The sequence below is a fragment of the Oryctolagus cuniculus genome, chromosome 8 (assembly GCF_051225735.1).
Source record: "Oryctolagus cuniculus isolate XC-2025 breed Fujian yellow rabbit chromosome 8, ASM5122573v1, whole genome shotgun sequence".
Lineage (NCBI taxonomy): Eukaryota > Metazoa > Chordata > Mammalia > Lagomorpha > Leporidae > Oryctolagus > Oryctolagus cuniculus.
The window spans coordinates 122766014-122785403 of record NC_142874.1 but is presented as its reverse complement, the minus strand read 5'-3'; the positions used below and the strand labels follow the sequence as shown (position 1 = coordinate 122785403).

Sequence of the window (19390 nt, the reverse complement as noted above, 5' to 3'; positions counted from 1 at the left end):
GTGGACTCCATACACAAACGCTCCCCACTCACTAACATGGAAGTTTGTAAATCATTTTTCCTGGAAGGAAAGTCAGTACAGGCTTTAAAATATGTCTAAGCAGGCATATTTCTCATAGGCAGAGTCGAAGTATATCTAATACTTTAATAACAATAGGGTCATTCCCTTCTAATCAAAAGAGTTGACCCAAGTGAAAGTAAACACGAGAAGTATATTTTGAAAATGGGGTATATTTTATATTCAGAAAGAGCAAATACATGTAAAATACTAATAAAGCTTTTTGATGGTATGAACTGCTCCCTGATGAATCAATAATTTAAACTGCTTCTGGGTAGACAATAATTTAAGAATCAAGATCTAGTCCAAATTCTCTGAATTAGCTTTCTGCCTTCATATGCATCCACTACCTTTAACTTCACATCAGTCATTCAGCTATACCTAAAACCTTCTGATTCTCACTCTCCCATTAATGCCACACCAATAACTAAATATAACTCATTCTCAATAGTCTGTATCTTTCTAAATTCATTTCTGTATTGGAAAAATATGGTTACATATATAACACATTAATCCAACCCTATATATTTCATAAACAAGTTCCTGCCATTGAACCTATTCATAAGAAAGTAGAATAGGCCCAGTTACATGTTTCAAAAAAGAAAAAATCATTATCTGTTATGCTTCACATCTGAAAACTCTTTAACCCTTGCTCTTTTTCTTGATTATTTTAAACAATAAGTCAATCTGCATATTGCCACTAATTTTGTCAGTAATTATTATAAATACCCATCCAGAATGGGAAATATACCCAAGCAACTTGAAAAGAAATTCTATAAACATGATTAGTATTTCCATAGAAATTGCAGTGGTAGCCTTGACAAATGACTACCCTTAGGTTAAGTTAGAAATTTTCATACAGCTATGAAAAGTCTGTAATTTAATAACTACCTAGAAGAACGGTTGTAACTTGACATATCTTAATACTCTAGTAATATAATGTATATGACTCAATTACTAAGAAAACACATGGTAAAATTAACTTCTATGGGCTGATAATATGTGTGTGGAGGAAGGAGGGGTGATTACAAAGCCCACTACTGATTCTCCTTGATCAGGGCACAGGTCATGAGAATATCCAAATACAAAGCATTACAGCACCTACCGATGTGTCTATAGATTCGCAGAGGCTGCTGGGCCTCAGGAGCTTCTAGCACCACTAAAATAAAATAGTCTTCCCATTATTCTGATTCTTGTTGCAGAGTTCATTCCCCAGCAACCAGGAGCAACTCCCAAATCATTTCTGACTTCTCCATGTTTCCCACCTGGGACAAAGACACTCCTTGGCAGCACCATGACAACCATACCAGCAACACAAGCACTTGAGTTCATGAAGGAAAATGAAAATCCTGAAAGGCATCTAGGAGATAAAGGCTCACTATTCCTTGTTTCCCACTGGTAGGAAGTAATTAAAAAAATTACTTTAACACAAAGCTTCTGGTGAATGAATGGTTTGTAATTTGAGAGGCGATGCCTAAGGGCCTAGGGCTTAAATAAAAAATATGAAAAGCTGAATGATGTCATACAAATACAGCCTTTCTCTCCCCAAAAGTAGACTGCCTAAAGAAAACTTAATGATGAAAATGTAAGCATTCTTAAGAGATGGATGGGAGTATATTTTATATGCACATGTATTTGTTTTTCTTTCCTTCTTGTAATCTGAGTTTGAACAAATGATTGATTTAATAGTGGGGATGAACTTAGTGGCCTTTAATATTTTATTGGTTATGTGGTTACCAATTAAAATTTCAGAAACAGAGTCAAGTACGAAATAATTTTGTTCAAACTAAAGATGCCAAAAATTCAAGGTAGTTTCTATGCCCCGAAACAGAAATACAAAAAAGAAGCAAATTAGACTCTAGCACCATGATTAAGTAGACAACTTTCTTGGCCATCAGCATGCCAAGTTTATGTCTGTTGTTTAAGAAAAGGACTGTATTTCCTTGCAAGAAACTGGCACTGGTCTGTGTTATGAACTCCTCCCAGTTCTGCACTGATCATGATTTATATTCTCAAATGTAATACTGCTTTGGATCTTGTTCCTGAAACAGTGATTCTTTTATAAAATTTAACTAAACATTTATTTATCTGAGAGACACAGAGAGACAGACAAAAAGAAAGAGCTCCCAAGAGAGACAGAGAGCTCCCATCTGCTGGTTCACATTCCAAAGACCAACACTGGGGGTGAGGCGGGGAGCTGGGCTGGGAGCCAGAAATTCAACCTAGTTCTCCCATGCGGGAAATAGAAGACCAACTACTTGCCCCATCAACTGCTGCCTTCCAGGGTGCGCAACAGCAGGAAGCTGGAGTCAGAAATGGAGCTGGATTTTGAATGCATGCTCTAGTGGGATGTAGACATCTTAACCAGTAGACCAAATTCTTACCCCTTGAAAAAGTAATTCTAAAGCAGAGGCCTGCATCTTTGATTTTATAGCTAGTTTAATAACAACTCTTCATATGCTTCTGCATTTCAAAAATAATACAATTTCTCAATTAAAAGCTAATGAAAGAATCTGTGGTAAATATAGAATTCTTAGTTCAATCACTGTTCCAGTGCATCTTAAAAGTTATATCCAAAATAGTATCCACTTGTCATCCTCCATCAAGCCTATTTCTGCTCATAATGTTAAACCTGGCAAAGAGAATTCTCTCATCCAGATTTGAATTCTGGGTCATCCCTTGATTACTCGATCGGCTTCCAATATTTGCTTCATTGTGAAACTCCACCAATTTCACTTCATTCTCTGTCTGGTGTAGCTTCATCACCCTATCCTACTGCTAGTCACCTCGTCCAGGTCTTCATTAGTTTTAATTTCAAATACTTGTAACAAACCACAATTCTGGGGAGCCAGGCAATCACTATGGAAACTAGCAAGATAGGGTAGAATATTTAGAGGGTCCTTACTAATGAAACCCAGTTGTGGCAGGAATAGCTTGCTTATGATCAAAACTCCTTCACATCACTTGCTTTCAGAGAACTTTATGAAGACCATCCTCAAGTGCACTTCTAAGTAAGGCTGAGCTTACGTATGTCATTACTCTTTTCATAACACATTAAAAATGACTTTTTATGTCTCCTAAAATAACATCTTTTACCCAGAAAAGGCAGTATGTAAGGTACTTTGGTTTCCATTTGTAAATCAATTTGCCTTCTTAATCCTCATAAGGAATCTTAATCCTGTTCAATTTCACATTTTAGAGTCATATAATACATTATAAAAATATATTCTTAATTTATATTTAAAAGTAGTTAGTCCATGGAAAAAGCTTGACTCTCAGTCCTGTGGCCAGGAATTTAAAAGAAGAATTTAAAAGATACCATGAGTCACAATTTAAAGTTCTGAATCTGATTCTCTGTTTACAACAGGGAAGATGTTACATTGCTAATATACATGGTGACAACTCAAGATCTCAATCAGAATTTCTAAGAAGAAAGCAAAAATAATTAACTTCATATAAAGATTTATGTTGGAACACTCTAAGAGAATCGAATGGTTCTTAGTTGATTCAATTTTTAAGATAATTTATAGTAAACCAAGGAATTCTTTTTGTTTTGACCCATGACCACTGAAAACCTTTCCAAAATGTATTATTACAGTTCACGTCTGACTAATAAGGGAAACCTCTATTTATAATTGAAAACAAAGTCCTCAGTGTCCACATTTTTAAAAACAAGCCTTTCTGTAAACTGAGTATGTATACTGATGCCATTGCAACTGAGGTTTTACACAAGTTCCCAAAATAATGTTCCGAATTTCCTTAGTCCTATGCAATTATTTTAAATTTATATGCCTTGGCTATTAAATTATATTTTCTATTCCATCATCTAAAAATACAATAGGTATTAAACATAGTATTTCTTATAATTTTCTTAATTGCAAAAAAAAAAAGTAATCTCTTTCAACTTCCTGCAAATATCACACGAATGAAAAGCGCCAAAACTGATGTTTATGGAATTAGTCATCTTTAGGAACTGAAATGGAATCACAGGGCACAATTTGGTGGGTACCTGGTGACAACAGATGGAGCAAATGGGAGGATAGCTATAGTTCCTGTTCTGGTTCCACTTATCCAACACAATTCCATAGCATGTGGGCTAGACTTTTCTACAAGATACTTCACCAGTTCCTTGAGAGATATATCAGATATTAATAATATGCAACAACTAAAACTTGGAAAAAAGCACTACTTGTCCTTTGACATAATCATTCTTTTTATTTAGAAAGATGCTTTAAATAAAGAAAACGTAAGTGAGAATTAAGAGTAAATATTCACAACATGAAGGCAAACAATGTCCAAACTTTCAATTTAACAAACCACCTAGCATGCAAATCTTTTGCACAAGATATTCAATATTAATACTTAATAAGATAAATATAAAATACCTAGCAATGATTAAACACTTTTGGTGGTTGAAGGCTACACTCAACAATTTGCATATATGATTTCTAATACTTTCATCAATTGTGTGATATATTTAAATTTTTGATTCATAGATTAAAAATTGAGGCTCAAAAAAGTTAAGTACTAACCTACAATAACAACATAATAGTGCAGAGCAATTACTCACACCAAATTCAACTGTAAAGCTCATTTCATTTCTGTTACACAAGAGTCCTAGAGTTAGGCACACATTTTATACTAATTTATTTTAAACATGTTTTATTTGAAAGGCAGAGAAAAGGAGAGGGGGAGAAAGAAAGGAAAGAGAAAGAAAGGAAGAGGAGAGACAAGGAGAGAGACAGACATACGGACAGATAGATTTATCTTGCATCTGCTGGTTCACTTCCCCATGAGGTTGCAATATCCAGGGCTGAGTGAGGCTGAAGCCACGAATCCAGAACTCCATCTGGCTCTCCCAAGTGGGTAGCAGGGGCCCAAGCACTTGAGCCACTACACTCTGCCCTTCAGGGTGCATTAGCAGGAAGGTATATCAGAAGCAGAAATGCTGGAATTCAAACTGGCACTCCCATATGGGATGTGGGTGCCCCAACCAGCTGCCACAATATCCATACCCATAATAATGTATTCATTAACACAGTCATCTTAGTTTCAAATAAGAAATCTCTCAAGAATTTCTGTGCTAATTTTAAATTACACTATTCCATTAGCACAGAATATATTTTATTTACTTATTTATTTGAAAGAGTTACAGAGAGAGAGGGAGAGACGCTGACAGAGTGGGTAGGGAGAAGGGGAAGGAGGGAAGGATAGAGGAAAGGAGGGAGGGAGGGAAGGAGGGAGGGAAAGAGAGAGAGAGAGAATGAGAATCTTCCATCTATTGCCTCACTTCCCAGATGGCCACAAAGGCCAGCATTGGTCCAGGCCCAAGCCAGGAACCAGGAACTTCATCAAGATCTCCCATATGGATAGCAGGGAGTCAAACACTTGTGCCATCTTCCACTGTTTTTCTCAGGCCATCAGCATGGAGATGGACTGGAAGTGGAGCAGCCAGGACACAAACCAGTGTCTGTATGGGATGCCAGCATCTCAGGCAGCGGCTTTACCACCTACATCCTAACATTGACCCCATAGCCTATTTTTTTTAACAGATTAATTAATTAATTAATTTGAAAGACAGAATGACAGAAATGGGGGAGAGAGAATCCTCTATCAGCTTGTTAATTTCCCAAATTCCCACAATAGTTGGAGTCAGGCCAGGCAGAAGCCAGGAGCAAGGAACTCCGTCTGGGTCTCCATTGTGAGTGGCAGAAACCCAAGTACTTGGGCCATCATACACTGCTTCCCAATTTCCTCTATTAGCAGGAAGCAGAATGGGAAGCATGGAGTAGCTGGGATTTGAACCAAGCACTCTGATATGGGATGCAGGTGTTCCAATCCGTGGCTTATCCTGCTGTCCCACAAATCCTGCCCCGGCACAGCATATTGAGGGAAGCTGGCAGGATCTGAAAATCAAACTAATAACTTGTAGCAACTCTCAGAATGGTAATCTGAAAGATAAATAATTGTTAAATGAAGGTAATTTCTACCCTTGAGATTTCCTTTAGGGAAACATTTTTTTTATTATCTATAATTTAAAAATTGCCCTAGCAAAAGCATTATTTTTTTTAAGATTTGATAACACAGACACACAGACACACAAACACACATACACATATATGTACACACAAATATCCTTTCTTGAAATTTGTGTATCTAAGATATAAAAATATCTCCTTAATATCAACTTACTTTCAGATTGCATTTGAAAAAAAGTTCATGTGTAGAATTTGTCTTTAGTGGTTCCAGTTTATTGTGAAATAAAATTCTGCAGAAGAATTTGACTTATGTCTCCTCCACATAATAAAAAGCATTACAAAATAGATATTAAAGTAGCGTAGTTATTTTCAAATGTACCCATCACATTGTTCTTAAAACACAACTCTGCCATGCCAACATATCTTATTTAAAAAGTTTAAAACTAACATAAATAATGCATAATGTAGATGTTTCTGGAAAAGCAAAAATATTTTCAGATTTTGACATAAGCTAGAAAAAAGATAGTTTTAATGTAAAACTTTTAAAAGAATAAAAAATATGATGGTGATACTATGCACTATAAATAACAACACTTATGTATTCTCTAGAAAAGAGAGCCGTATTTCATTATTTATAAACTTTTTCTACCTTCATACAATATATGAGCACATGACAATCACATCTGCTAGTTGCTGGAAGCCTGTTTTCATCATATCTTAAAATCATGTTTAATGATTAAACCTTGTCAAAGATGCCTACCTCTGTAGTGGAAGTCAGTGGACCTGTCTATGGGAGCCCGTTCTACTGCTGATCTCTTGTAGACAACATGAATCCTTCCTTTTTCTTCCTCCATCTGCTTACCTCTTTCCAAGGGTTCAATGAAATATTCTTCATTATCACTTTTGATCATTCCAGCCTAGAGGAAACATAAGATGTGTTAACTTAACAACATCACCTTCAGATCACAAGTTATGTCTTTTAAATGGCAAGTATGTAATTTGTGAGATGGAATGCTTTTTCTCCCCCAGATTTGACTGCAAACTCAAAATGGTTAAGCTACTATGCACTAGTAATTCATAAGAGTACCAATTCATATATGATAGGAATGGCAAAATTTCACATAGGGGAGGACACAAAATTCACAAGAAGAATAAGAAAATCAGACAATGCACCCATTTTATCGGAATGCAGAAGAAATACAATAATATATTCTACTCATTATTTTATCCCTCCATGAAATCATATGTGATATGTAAACTGCAAATGCATTTCTAATTTCCCATATCAACCCAGGGTGAAGATGCTGCCAATGCATGTGAAGTTTTTTTTTTTAATCCATTTAAACTTTCCTCCCATACCACTATGCCATGAAAAAGATGAGTCCCAGACTATACCCAGCAAAGATTCTGTCTTTAAGTAGCCTCTTTAAGCTTCTGTAGAATCACACATTTCTAACATGAAAAACCAATTCATATTTGCTTTCTTAATCAAAGATCATGATTATGTTTGTTTATTGCTCGAGCAGCACTTCTCACACCTATCCTCACCTTCAATGCCTTCCAACTCTCCAGTGTCTTTCTCTAACTCTGTTTCATCTTTGGATTATTCAGAAAATACCAGGATTATATCCAGTACTACAGCTGCAGACAAATGATGCTTTGCCTAATAGGTTCTCTTCCTTAACTATCAAATCTACATCACAGTCAAATAGTAGCAGCTCATATTTCTACTTTAAAGGTCATGCATTAATATATGTTATTCACTTAAATATCAGCACATTTACTTGAGGAAAAAGTTGAAGAAACACTGTGTAAGTCTGGGAACTGCAATTATTTTGAAAATACTTACCAGACTTACTACTTTTCCTGAGACCTTTAACTTAGTTTGTATTTTCACACGTGAGATCTAGGCTGTCATGAAACACAGGCCAGGGAAAGATTCCTCACTCCTTCTAACTCAGGGGCTAATATCTCTGTCATTATGGTATCAAGTAACATGGATGTTAGAGTACCCAGTAAATATGCCTCTGACTACAGCTTTTGTATTATAAACAAATCTTTATGGTCCTTCCCATCTCAACTCTACCATCAGGCAAGCTCTACACCTGCTTCCCCTGTGTAAGCCTCACAGGGGATTCTCAGAAGCATCTTCATGGGCCACTTCTACACCCACCTTGATGCTGTACACATACAAAATAGCCCTTGAACCTGTGGAGCCAGAAATTTCAAGAAAACATCACCATGGCTTTTTCTCCATACCTGGTTCTTGCCCTCTAGAATAAATTTATAGTCTTTACTTAAAAGAACATTAAGCTAATAGATACTCAATAGTAATGTTATCTCTAGACACATGTGCTAAAACCAGGGGGGGTTTCAAAAATCTCATTAAAAATGGAATAAAGTTTCATTGAAAATGAAATTAAAAAAAACTTTGAAATTTCAGTTTTTCACAATGCACATTTTGTATTAACTTTTTGAAGACTACTCCTATTTGAGGTAGTTTTTTTCTGATTTTACTATTTCTTACCTACTCCTGTACTGCAAAAATCACTTTTTTTTTTTGCAGGGGTATCTTTAATTCTTCCTTAATGGATTCACATTCTACACACAGAAAATTCTCCCCATGCTTTTCAATTTTCACGTTAATCTCTTCAACATTATGGTTTTGTTCTTATTTCTCTTTCTTCAAATAATTTCAACACACTGCTTTTGCCTTTCTTAGGTAGAGGTGGATTAATAATATCCATAAAACACATCTGAACTGTTCACAAACACAGTAAACAGAAAATAAATTCATCAAACAGCTCCACGTCCGAGGCTATAACAAGCAGTCCCTTCACTGACAGCATCCATTTTGAGCAGGAAGCATTCGCCAGCTTCACCTTACAACACAGATATGTGACAGACTTTATTTTACAAGTTGAAGTTCATTAGCATGGGAGCTTCAATGTCCATCTTCCTCCCCAAAGCCATTCAGTGGCCCTGCTCTGGAACTTGCATTCTTCTCCCACCCTTCCTCACACTTGCTACTCACACATCTCATCGCTCATCTGGGATCACAGAAACTCCCTATCTTGAGACAGAGATTACACTGATTCCCCCAGATGGGTGCCTGGCACTGGGTGGAAGTAGTGTCACCAAAGAAGTTTGCAGCTCTGAGAAACAGACAGATTCCAGGGTCACTGGAATGTGAAGTCGAAGGCTGTGAACAGCCCACAGGCCTTCTAGGCCAGCATTCAAATCTCAGGTCCCATGATGTTGCTTTCCTCACTAGGCCACAGGGAAAACAAAACGAACCAAACAAAAAGCTCCTTACAAAGCAAAGCAAAATCTAAATTTCTGGCAAGAAAGAACTGTGTCCAGTGACATCTAATAACTCCACAGGACACAAAGGAAACCTGGGAGTCTACCCTTTTATTCATTAACCAAAGCCAAGTTCAACTCCAATGGGGGTGGGAGGAAGTACCTTATACAAAGCACTGTACTCAATGGCACAGGAAAGAAAAAATTCTCAAAGATATCTGAGATTTGACCTCCAATCAACTAAATTCAAATAAACAAAACACAAGGCTAAAGTGTTCAGTGAGGTATGCTACAGGAGTCCAGGCAGCAATGTGACCACTGTGAATCAAATACAGTCAGATTTTTTTTTTTCAATCTCACTAGGCATAGTAAACTATCAGTGGGGGCTGATGATTTTGCCTCCAAAATCATCTCACTGCATCTGAAATGTCCCCAATCCACAATGAAATAAACCTTCACTTGATCCATGTCTGTCATTCAGACTGTCACACCTTCACATAGCACAGTAGCCAAAACTGCCCTATCAAACGACCATAGTAACTTGGACAAACTAGGTAATAAATGGACCAAGCACATAAAGATTCAACATAACAGGAGCTTCTTTCTTGCTCACACCAAGATTCCTGACAGTTCTAGGTCAATCGGGAAGTGGTTCTGCTCTACAGAGCTCTGCAGGGATCCAGGCACAAAGTGGTTCTGCCTTTGCAGTAAGAGCCCTTGTATTTACCCAGGCAGAAATGGAAGCAGCGTGAAGAAGCCCACATTTTTATGAAGTGGCCCTGATGGGGTGTTCACCACTTCACTTACTTCTATGTGATGAATACAGTTCTTATGTGGCTCACAACCGACTGCAAAGAAGTCCAGGAAATGTAATCAGGCTGGGTGTTCAGGGAGAAGACCCAAATGGACTGATGAACAGATGAAAACGGCAGCCTCAAGCAAGCTCATGCCATTGTGTGCTCACAACACTTCGACTGCTTCCCATTGCACTTGAAACCAGACTCACTGCCACGGCCTTCAAGGCCCCCAAGCATCACCACTCTCACAATTCTCACAGGGACCTGTGTTCAGTGTTGCTTTTCTTCTGATATTCCCAAGCCACTTAGAGCCTCGGGCCTCCAAAATGCTCTCCCCTCCACTTACAGCTCCCTACCCTCACCACACCACACTTCCTTTATCCGGTTCTATTTTATTCTCCAGATCTCAGATGAAATGTCACCTTCCTTAAAACTCACTTCCTCACTTTGTCGCTCTTCAGAAATTAAGTGCTGCCGTCCAGGAGAAGCATTCTAGCCAACCATCTTGCTCATGGCAATGTGTTTTTGTCTGTCACAGCTCTTAACACAAATGTCAGAGTCCTGTTTATGTGAATGTCACACTTTTGATTCTTCATCTTCCCCATGGGGCTATCAGCCCCTGAGGCAGACACTCCCATCTTAGTTCTCCTTAGAATCCTTCAACACCAGCACAATGCCCGACAAAATATGTATGCAATATATTTTTAATGAAAAACTACCTGATGAGTGACACGGGTGAGGCAATGAATTTTTGTGTATATGTGGGGTACTTTCCAAAATGTGAGGACTACTGCCCTGGTGACAGGAGAGAAGGGACGAGAGTAAGGCAATGCAGGCCAGAGTGAGGGTCCCAAGACAAAATTCCGTGGGGATCTGGGAAATGTAAACACCTGATAGGTTAGCTGAGCTGCAAGTACCTGCAAACCACTCCTCCCACCAGCCCATACACCCACTCCCTATGCTTACTCCCAACTCCCCTCTCCTCACCACCAGGCCCCATGTCATTCCATCCTCCTACTTGTCAAACAAAACACCCCCTTTGCCAGGACACATCTGCTTCATCGGGACCTAAAAGGAGACATCATGGAAATATGTATATTGAGCTCCAAGTAGAACTTGGGGAGGTGCTACATAATTCCCAGGTGGATTCCCTCCTAAATGCATCACCTGCAACCTCATAAAAAAGACCAACAACTGGAAGGAGCTCTTGCTCCCTTTCTTCCACGGCAGAGCATGGCTGGAAGTATTGCACAGGTGCTCTCTCCCACCCTCTCCCCCTGCCATCCTCCTTTCAGGCAACGTTCTGGCCCACTCATGACAGGTGTTTCTCTGTATGGGCAATCCAGGCTAGCATGTGTGTGTGTGTGTGTGTGTGTGTGTGTGTGTGTGTGTATACGCACCCACTTACTCACCTTTTAAATCAATTTTATATTTTGTGCATCTTATTTGTGTCAGCACTTACAATGTGTGTCTTTGTTCATGACAAGAACCTGGAGTGAAATGAGTATCACCCTTGCCCACATCAGTGGTGTATATGAGGCGAGGGAGTCAGCTCCTCACCTAGAGAACAGCCTGGGAGCAAGGCTGTGAGTACTCACACAGCCTTCAGTCTGAATTTTAACACAGAGAACCAAACAACAGCAACAAAAAAGATGCTGCTCATCAGACTGGAACAAAAGGCTGCTTTCAGATTTATCTGATAATTAAGTATGCAATGGAAGAGTCTGGAAACAAGCATGCAAGAAGCAAAAATAATAGTCCAGGTGGAAGAAGTTGCAATGGGGGAGAGAAAAGTAGAAAGAAAAGGAAATGGAACTGATGTTAGAGAGATCCCAGGAAAAGATAAATACTGGTACCTGCTGGAATAAGCTCTGCTTTCAAAACCTTCTGATAATGAGTTCACTGAAGTTCTCACAGGGACCAAACAGAACATCACTGACCCAGCACCTCCACCTACTTGGCTGTCACCTCTCCAGTCCCATCAGTTCATTCCCTGCCTAGCTGGCTCCATTCCAGCCCACAATCGGTGTCTGGCTGATTCTTGAACACCTCAGGTAGGTGCCCTCTTTAAGGCCTCTGCACCAGCTCTTTACTTGGAATTCTCTTTCCCCAGGACTCTACATGCCTAACTCTTCCCCCACTTTTAAGTCCTCACTGAAGTGTGACTTCTCAAAGAAGCCTATCCTGACTACCCACTAGCTTCCCACAGGAAGCAGGCCATGCCTCCTCCCCTCTCCTGCTGCACCATCTCCATTGCAGTGTCCTTGACCAGAGAAGATCACTTAACCTATGATCCGGTCCAGTTTTCATTGACAGCTGGGATCCCCTCTGCTACCTTCCTGGGCAAGACTTGCTCTTAATCTATTCACAAAATATACCCAAGTGCCTAAAACAGTGCCTGGTACAAACTAGGAGCTCAATACATGTTGCTTGGATGGAAAACAAACGAGAAAGAAGGAAAACAGAAGGCACAAAGGTGTAGTTCACAATCTCAGGGTGACACGGAAATGGTCTCTCGTTTGTGGAAACAGAAAAGCCAACAGGGAAAGCTGAACAGAAGGCAGGGAGAAGAAGCCGATTTGCTTTGTGTGACTCAGGTTCACCTGAAGAAGTGCCAGAACCTTCCACACTTAGTGGAGAAATGGAGAACTGTTTTTCAGGAAAATGGTCATAGCCACAAATATACTGAAATCAGGATGCTCCTTCTCAGAGGCAATGACAAAACAGCTATTAAAAGAAACAAGAAACATTCAAAAGAGATCTGTGGGTGGGCTGATAGAGACTCAGAAAATTACTATACAGGAACTTCCTAAAATCTAAATTCCAGGCCATGGTCTACAAGGCCCTGCATGGTCTGGTCCTATCTATCTTGTCTATTTTTCTGGTCTATTCCATATACTCTTTACACCTGAACTTTCTGTTCTAGCCACTGGTATTACCCCAGTGACCTAAAGTAGCTCCCCCTTCATTCTCTATCCCTGTCTTTTTTCCGCCAAGGCATTGCCTAGGTTATAGTCACCCCTTGGGAACATAGTCTCTACACAGGCATAGGTTGTGTCATAGTCCCTGCTATGTCATTATCACAGGGTATAAAATAGCACCTTAGCCAAAGTAATCATCCAGAATTTGAGGGGAAGTAGAAGAGGAAATCAATGTAAGACACAGACAAATGAAAATAAAACATCCTAGAAAGAAACTGAAAAGTTAAGGTAAGAAAAAAAAGGAGGAAATGGAGAAGAGGGTTGTGGTCCCTGTGCAAGAGATAGCTTTATCAAAGTAACTGTAAGGAGGAAGACTGTGAGAAAGAAATGAGACAGACAAAAGTGATTAGTAGAGACAGGAAAGGAAAATATTACAAAGGGTTACAGAAAAAGCAGGTGGCAAAACCACATCTGAGTATATTTCAAATGCCAGAATATTCTTAGCCAATAGAAATAGGTTCTTCTGCACTCTTCCTACCACACTTTATCGACTTTTCTTCCTCAGTGGTTACCAAAAATGGTATTTAAAAAGCACCTGTGTTTTCAAACAAGACTGACTGATGCATATTTAACAAGAGAAAAAATCATCAATACTAGTAACTGAAGATTAAAGGCTCTTTTATCTACAAAGATACTCACTTAGGTAGTCATGCATTCAACACATGTTTCTGGAAGTCTGAAGACATTGCACAGTCATATTCTAATAGTAAATAACTCGTCCCTGCTCTCAGTTCCCCATAGTTTTAATTCATACAATACATTTATATATGTGAGCATGGGGTGACTTACAGGAAGAATAAAACTAGGTGTATATAAGCAAAGAAGTTCAGACCATGACATTCCATGAACTAGCACCATTTATAATGATGCCAGAAATTTATACTTTTAACTGTAATGTAGAAGTTTATAGAAATGTCAACCACAGATTTCCACATGATTCTAAGGCATTCTGTTTATATAGGTGCACTTATTTTAATTCATCTTTAATGTTAACTAATTGATACATGATATCAACATAATAATTTATAAATCCACATTTACTATTCTAATCTTATGCAACAATACCAGAAATATGTTTTGTACTGCTCAAACTATTTTTCAAAACTGAATACTGCATATTTAAAAATATTCATTATACTTAACACAGAATTGGGCAACATTAAAACATTATATACATTTTTATTAATTCTTCACATTGGTCCTTTGACAGCATTTTAGAGGGGATATTTATAAAATAATGACTTATGCTGAAAATCCAGCTGCATAATTTCCCTCTCATCTGGTCAACCCTTCCAGCTACGTCACTCAACTCAAACACTGCCAAGAATCCAGAATCAAGTTAGAAAACAGTCTCTGAGGATGGAAATAGCTATCACAAGGACCACACTGCTTACTCCCTAGGAGAGGTCCTCCCAGGCACATGTGACACTCAATTCTACCAAACTAGTTTGGATGGTTCCCTAATCTTCATCAGAGTATAAAAGGCAAATGAGAATACGGGGTGTGGAAGACAGGGGATTTCAGATGAGATAATGTCTGTGAATATGCAGGCTATGAAACCCTACAACAAATGTAAAATGCTAGCCTTTATCCATCATAATAATAAGTCTCAGTCAGCAAGAGAAGATTAAACTGTGTTTAACTTATGATGAAAATCAGCCCAAACACATTTTAAAAGGAATTCCATCAAAAATTACCAGTTTTCTTGGAAATTCTGTGCCCGAGATTCTCTACAACACCTACATCATGGAAGCACTATGTTGGAACTGTGACATCTAAATGTTTGTTGATGGCAGTACATCTCAGATGGGTTAAGAAAGAGGAGTGGAGCCAGGTTTCCCGTTTTGGTACCTCAGGAAATGTATATCAAATACTTAATGTGTTGCTGCAACTGAAATTAAATATCCCTCAATTTGTGCAGAAGTGGTTACACTTTTATACTGGCTCATAACACAGAAAACTATTAATAAGCTTTAAATATCTGGAAGACAACAACAACAAAAACGTAGTAACGTGTGTATGAGACAAAACAAATGTAACTATTACACTGAAGCATGACTTTACCTTAAGGGCACAACATCACATTAGCTCACTAAACTTTCATGACCAGATCCGGAGAATCGCCATTTCACCGCACAGCTTCCTCAAATATTTATTCCATCACTGTACCAAGCAAACAATACCTGGTTCCTATTTTATCAATAGAACAGCTAGATGTTATTACATGAACATAATTTCTAAATCTTTCCTGAACTTCAGAGGGCACTGCAGTGGTATTTCTGGAATTTTTACAGGAGAGGCACCAGGAAAGGCAAAATAATTGAAATGGGCTAGAAAAGAGTAACCACTGATTTGAAGCTGGACTTATAAACAAGCAAACAACAAATACAATTCCTCTATTTAAAGAGGCTGAAGTATTTGAGATACATTTGGATGGAGCTTGCAAAGATCGAGAAGTAGCTAAACTGCCCCCTAACTCAACACTTAATAAAATTTTCTATTAGTCTAAGGCCAGAAGTAACTTTCTACTCTTTTAGACTCCCAACATTTTAGCTACATTTCCATGGGGCTTATCACTGTCAACCTTGTTTTACAATTATTTTTAACCATGCTACTAACTGGACATTAAGAGATAGTGAGTAAGATGTCAGCTGAACCTAAAACATAAATCTGATTAAATATCAGCTTTATATTTGAGTTTGGCTGGCATTTCATTCAACAATGATCTGTCCACACACTTTCTATATTGCAACTACATCTAACAAATTGACAATACTCAATGTGTATTTGCAGAATCTCCTCCATAAGGAGTGGGAAGGGGTGCTTTCCAGCCAGGCAAGTATTATGGCCGGAGTCTTAAATTTAAAAAAAAAGACTATGTTATCTTAACTCACAATTCAATTAACTGTTAAGGAAATTGATCCAACCTTAATCAGTGATGTTAGACATCACTACTTGTTTCTTTAATTAGAGAACATGACCTCCAACACTCTGCTGCCTCATCCTTACTAAAATATAGGTCGCCAGAAAAAAAAAGGCACACAGAAAGACAAATTTCACATGTTCTTTCTCATGTTTGGAAGCTAAAAGACAAACAAGTTGATCCAATTTTTTTTTTTTTTTTTTGACAGGCAGAGTGGACAGTGAGAGAGAGAGATGAGAAAGGTCTTCCTTTGCCGTTGGTTCACCCTCCAATGGCCACCGCGGCCAGCGCGCTGCGCTGATCCAAAGGCAGGAGCCAGGTTCTCCTCCACTGCAATCCTGGGTCACAGCAGAGAGCCGGCCTGGAAGAGGGGCAACCGGGACAGAATCCGCCGCCCCGACCAGGACTAGAACCTGGTGTGCCGGCACTGCAGGCAGAGGATTAGCCTATTGAGCCACGGCGCTGGCTGATCCAAATGTTTAATAGTGATTACTAGAGGTTGGCTAAGGGGAGGAATGGAATGATAGAGGAAGGTTGGAAAACAGACACCCAACAAAATCAGGCAGAAGGAGTAAGTTCTAATCTTTCACAGCTCAGTGGAGTGACTACAGTTAATAATAACCTATTATATATTTCATTCAGATCCAGAAGATAGGTGCTCTAAGCTTCCAAACATAAATAAATCATAGACAGAAATGCTAACAACCCTGACTTGATCAATTCAGGCTGCATGCATGGGAAATATCACACTATGACTTAAAATATACACTAATAAAAATATATTAACAATCTTGTAGAATATAAAAAACTTTTAATTATAAAGCCTAATACAGACTGCAAGAAATAAAATACTAGGAAGATTTCCTGAAAGTTAAAGGATTTGCTATATATCCAGTCAAATCCCTCTAATTTTCAAAGTCCTTGTCTCTATTAAGCCAGGCCATAGTAATTTACTGCCCAAATAGGATAACTTCCATTCAATGACACAAAAGTATTACATAGTAGCCCAGGATGATGGAGATTAGTCACAAAGTGCCTTGAGTACCTTCTTTCCATAACAGCAGCATGTTTGTACCTTCGAATCTCTCAGTCTCATATTGTGTATGTGAAATGAGAATCCAGGAACAAACCTCACAGATTTTAGTAATAAAGAACAGTTTTGCTTCTCCTGAAAAATTCATTCATTTTTGGGCCAGCGCCGTGGCTCAATAGGCTAATCCTACACCTTGCGGTGCCGGCACACCAGGTTCTAGTCCCGGTCGGGGCACCGGATTCTGTCCCAGTTGCCCCTCTTCCAGGCCAGCTCTCTGCTGTGGCCCGGGAAGGCAGTGGAGGATGGGCCAAGTGCTTGGGCCCTGCACCCCATGGGAGACCAGGATAAGTACCTGGCTCCTGCCATAGGATCAGCACGGTGTGCAGGCCGCAGTGTGCGGGCCGTGGCAGCCATTGGAGGGTGAACCAACGGCAAAGGAAGACCTTTCTCTCTGTCTCTCTCTCTCACTGTCCACTCTGTCAAAAATAAAAAATTCATTCATTTTTACTGCATAAACACTGTGTATTAATCAGTATCTGAGAATATTCAAAGCAAAATCTGTATCCTACTTATAGGAGAATCTTGTTCCATGAATCCTTGGATACTGACTTTTTCTTGAGAATTATTTTTCCTTCTCTTTTCTCTTCTTGCTGACCTGTTCTATTTTCAGTATCTTATTTTATGCATGCATATAAACCATCACAGATCCTTTGTCATACAGAATAGGGTAGTACTTACAAAATTCTGTACAAGTCCTATACTTTCAAGCTAATACTAAAACAACATTTAGTTTAATCTATTTGAAACAAGAAAACATATTATGGAAATATGTAAATTATAGGAGCCTAGGTCTTAACAATGTTTAGCACTATCCAATAGTTCATATATACATGAATATTCTAGAAAATGTAGAGTATGTATAAATAATCACTTTACCATTCTTAGAAAACAGAACAGTGTGGAATGCTAAATATTGCTTTTCCAATAACTTATCAATAATTCAAACTATACAATGGTCACACAAATATGAAATATTTATTTTTAGTTTGGGTGTTTGATTCTCCACTAATACACACTCAGTATTCTCACTAATCTGGGAAGAAGACATATCTAAACCAAGGCAGCATACTTTGCCCTATTTATATCCTTTCTTTGCTTGGTAAAATACAAGGTAAATCAAGCAAATCACTGTGTCAACAACCAAAAAACTGAAAGTAGTCATTTACTTTATTGCCTTTCAGTTTGACTCTTTCTAAAAATTAAGTCAAGTGGCTGGAAAAAGGATTAGATCTTACATTGTTTGTCAGTTGCTTCTGTACCAGATTACCACAACCAGAATATCTTAAAACATTGCAAAGTCATCATCTTTAAATTCTGTAGATCAGAAGTCAGCCAGGTGTCACGGTGTCAGCAGGGTTAATTCCCCAAACTCCTGAATGGCTTGATGCAAATCCTTCCCACCCTGCTCCTCACACATGCCCAGCCACACCTGCTCACCACGCCTTGGAACCTAGTGGGTTCTTCAGTCTTTCCCAGGCCACACTCCTCCAAATACAGTCTAAGCTAAAAGCTGCAAGAACTTTAAGAGTGGAATCCAAGAAATTCCACCATATTTCCCCACTGGGAATCATATGCTTCTTCATCTCTGCTGCTGACAACCACAGACAACTGTGGCAATGCCCCCTCCACCTGGCTGATTGTGTCGGGAACTGCAGAGTTAACATCTCTGTCCTGTGTCCAGCAACAATCAAGTTAAGGCACAGTTATGCATCTGTCAGGCTTGTAGTCACAGCATCTCACTAAGCAGGGAGTGAGATGAATAAAGAAAGCCAAACTGACACTTAAATTAAAAAAATATATAATTTAAAAAAGAAAAGACAGTGGAAAAAGGAGGAAGAAAAAAGCAAAGAAGATAGATTAGTTCAATCAAAGCCTATGCTCTAACTTTGGAGGGTCAGACAAACGTGAAGAAAGGCAGAGGTGAGACAGGCAGAGACAGAATAGACTTGGGAGGATCCGCTCTGTCCTGCACTGCACAGTCCACATCCAGCTGAGCCCTGCTCCCTCTCTTGCTATGTCACGTCCCTACCACAGCTGTGCCTCAACAGACACAATAAATGTGTTGGTAAAATTGTATAAAGGAGAAAATGCCCAAAACTATAAAGGCACATTGGAAAACAAATTATCCAACATTCTTAACTAACTTTGTCATTTAAAATCAACTAATTAACAAAATATTTAAAAAAATGGGCAGGGACACAGATGTGAAGGGTGTGAAGGGAACTGAATTTGGAGGTGGGTTCCCAGGAGAAGTTTCA

At 38.8% G+C, this 19390-nt stretch overlaps 1 protein-coding gene across 12 annotated transcripts in view; it reads right to left on the bottom strand.

The window, feature by feature from the left end:
• Nucleotides 1-19390, bottom strand: part of ADAMTS3 (ADAM metallopeptidase with thrombospondin type 1 motif 3) — a 320013-nt gene that overhangs the window by 163050 nt on the left and 137573 nt on the right. For 7 of the 12 annotated variants that reach the window (XM_089302657.1, XM_070048039.2, XM_089302658.1 and 4 more), the window contains one exon: nt 6796-6952. In XM_089302657.1, the coding sequence (XP_089158783.1) occupies nt 6796-6952 (157 nt within the window). Of the gene's footprint in view, nt 1-6795; nt 6953-19390 lie in introns of those variants that run through there. The other 5 variants (XM_089302661.1, XM_089302659.1, XM_051820227.3 and 2 more) reach the window with 2 other exon arrangements.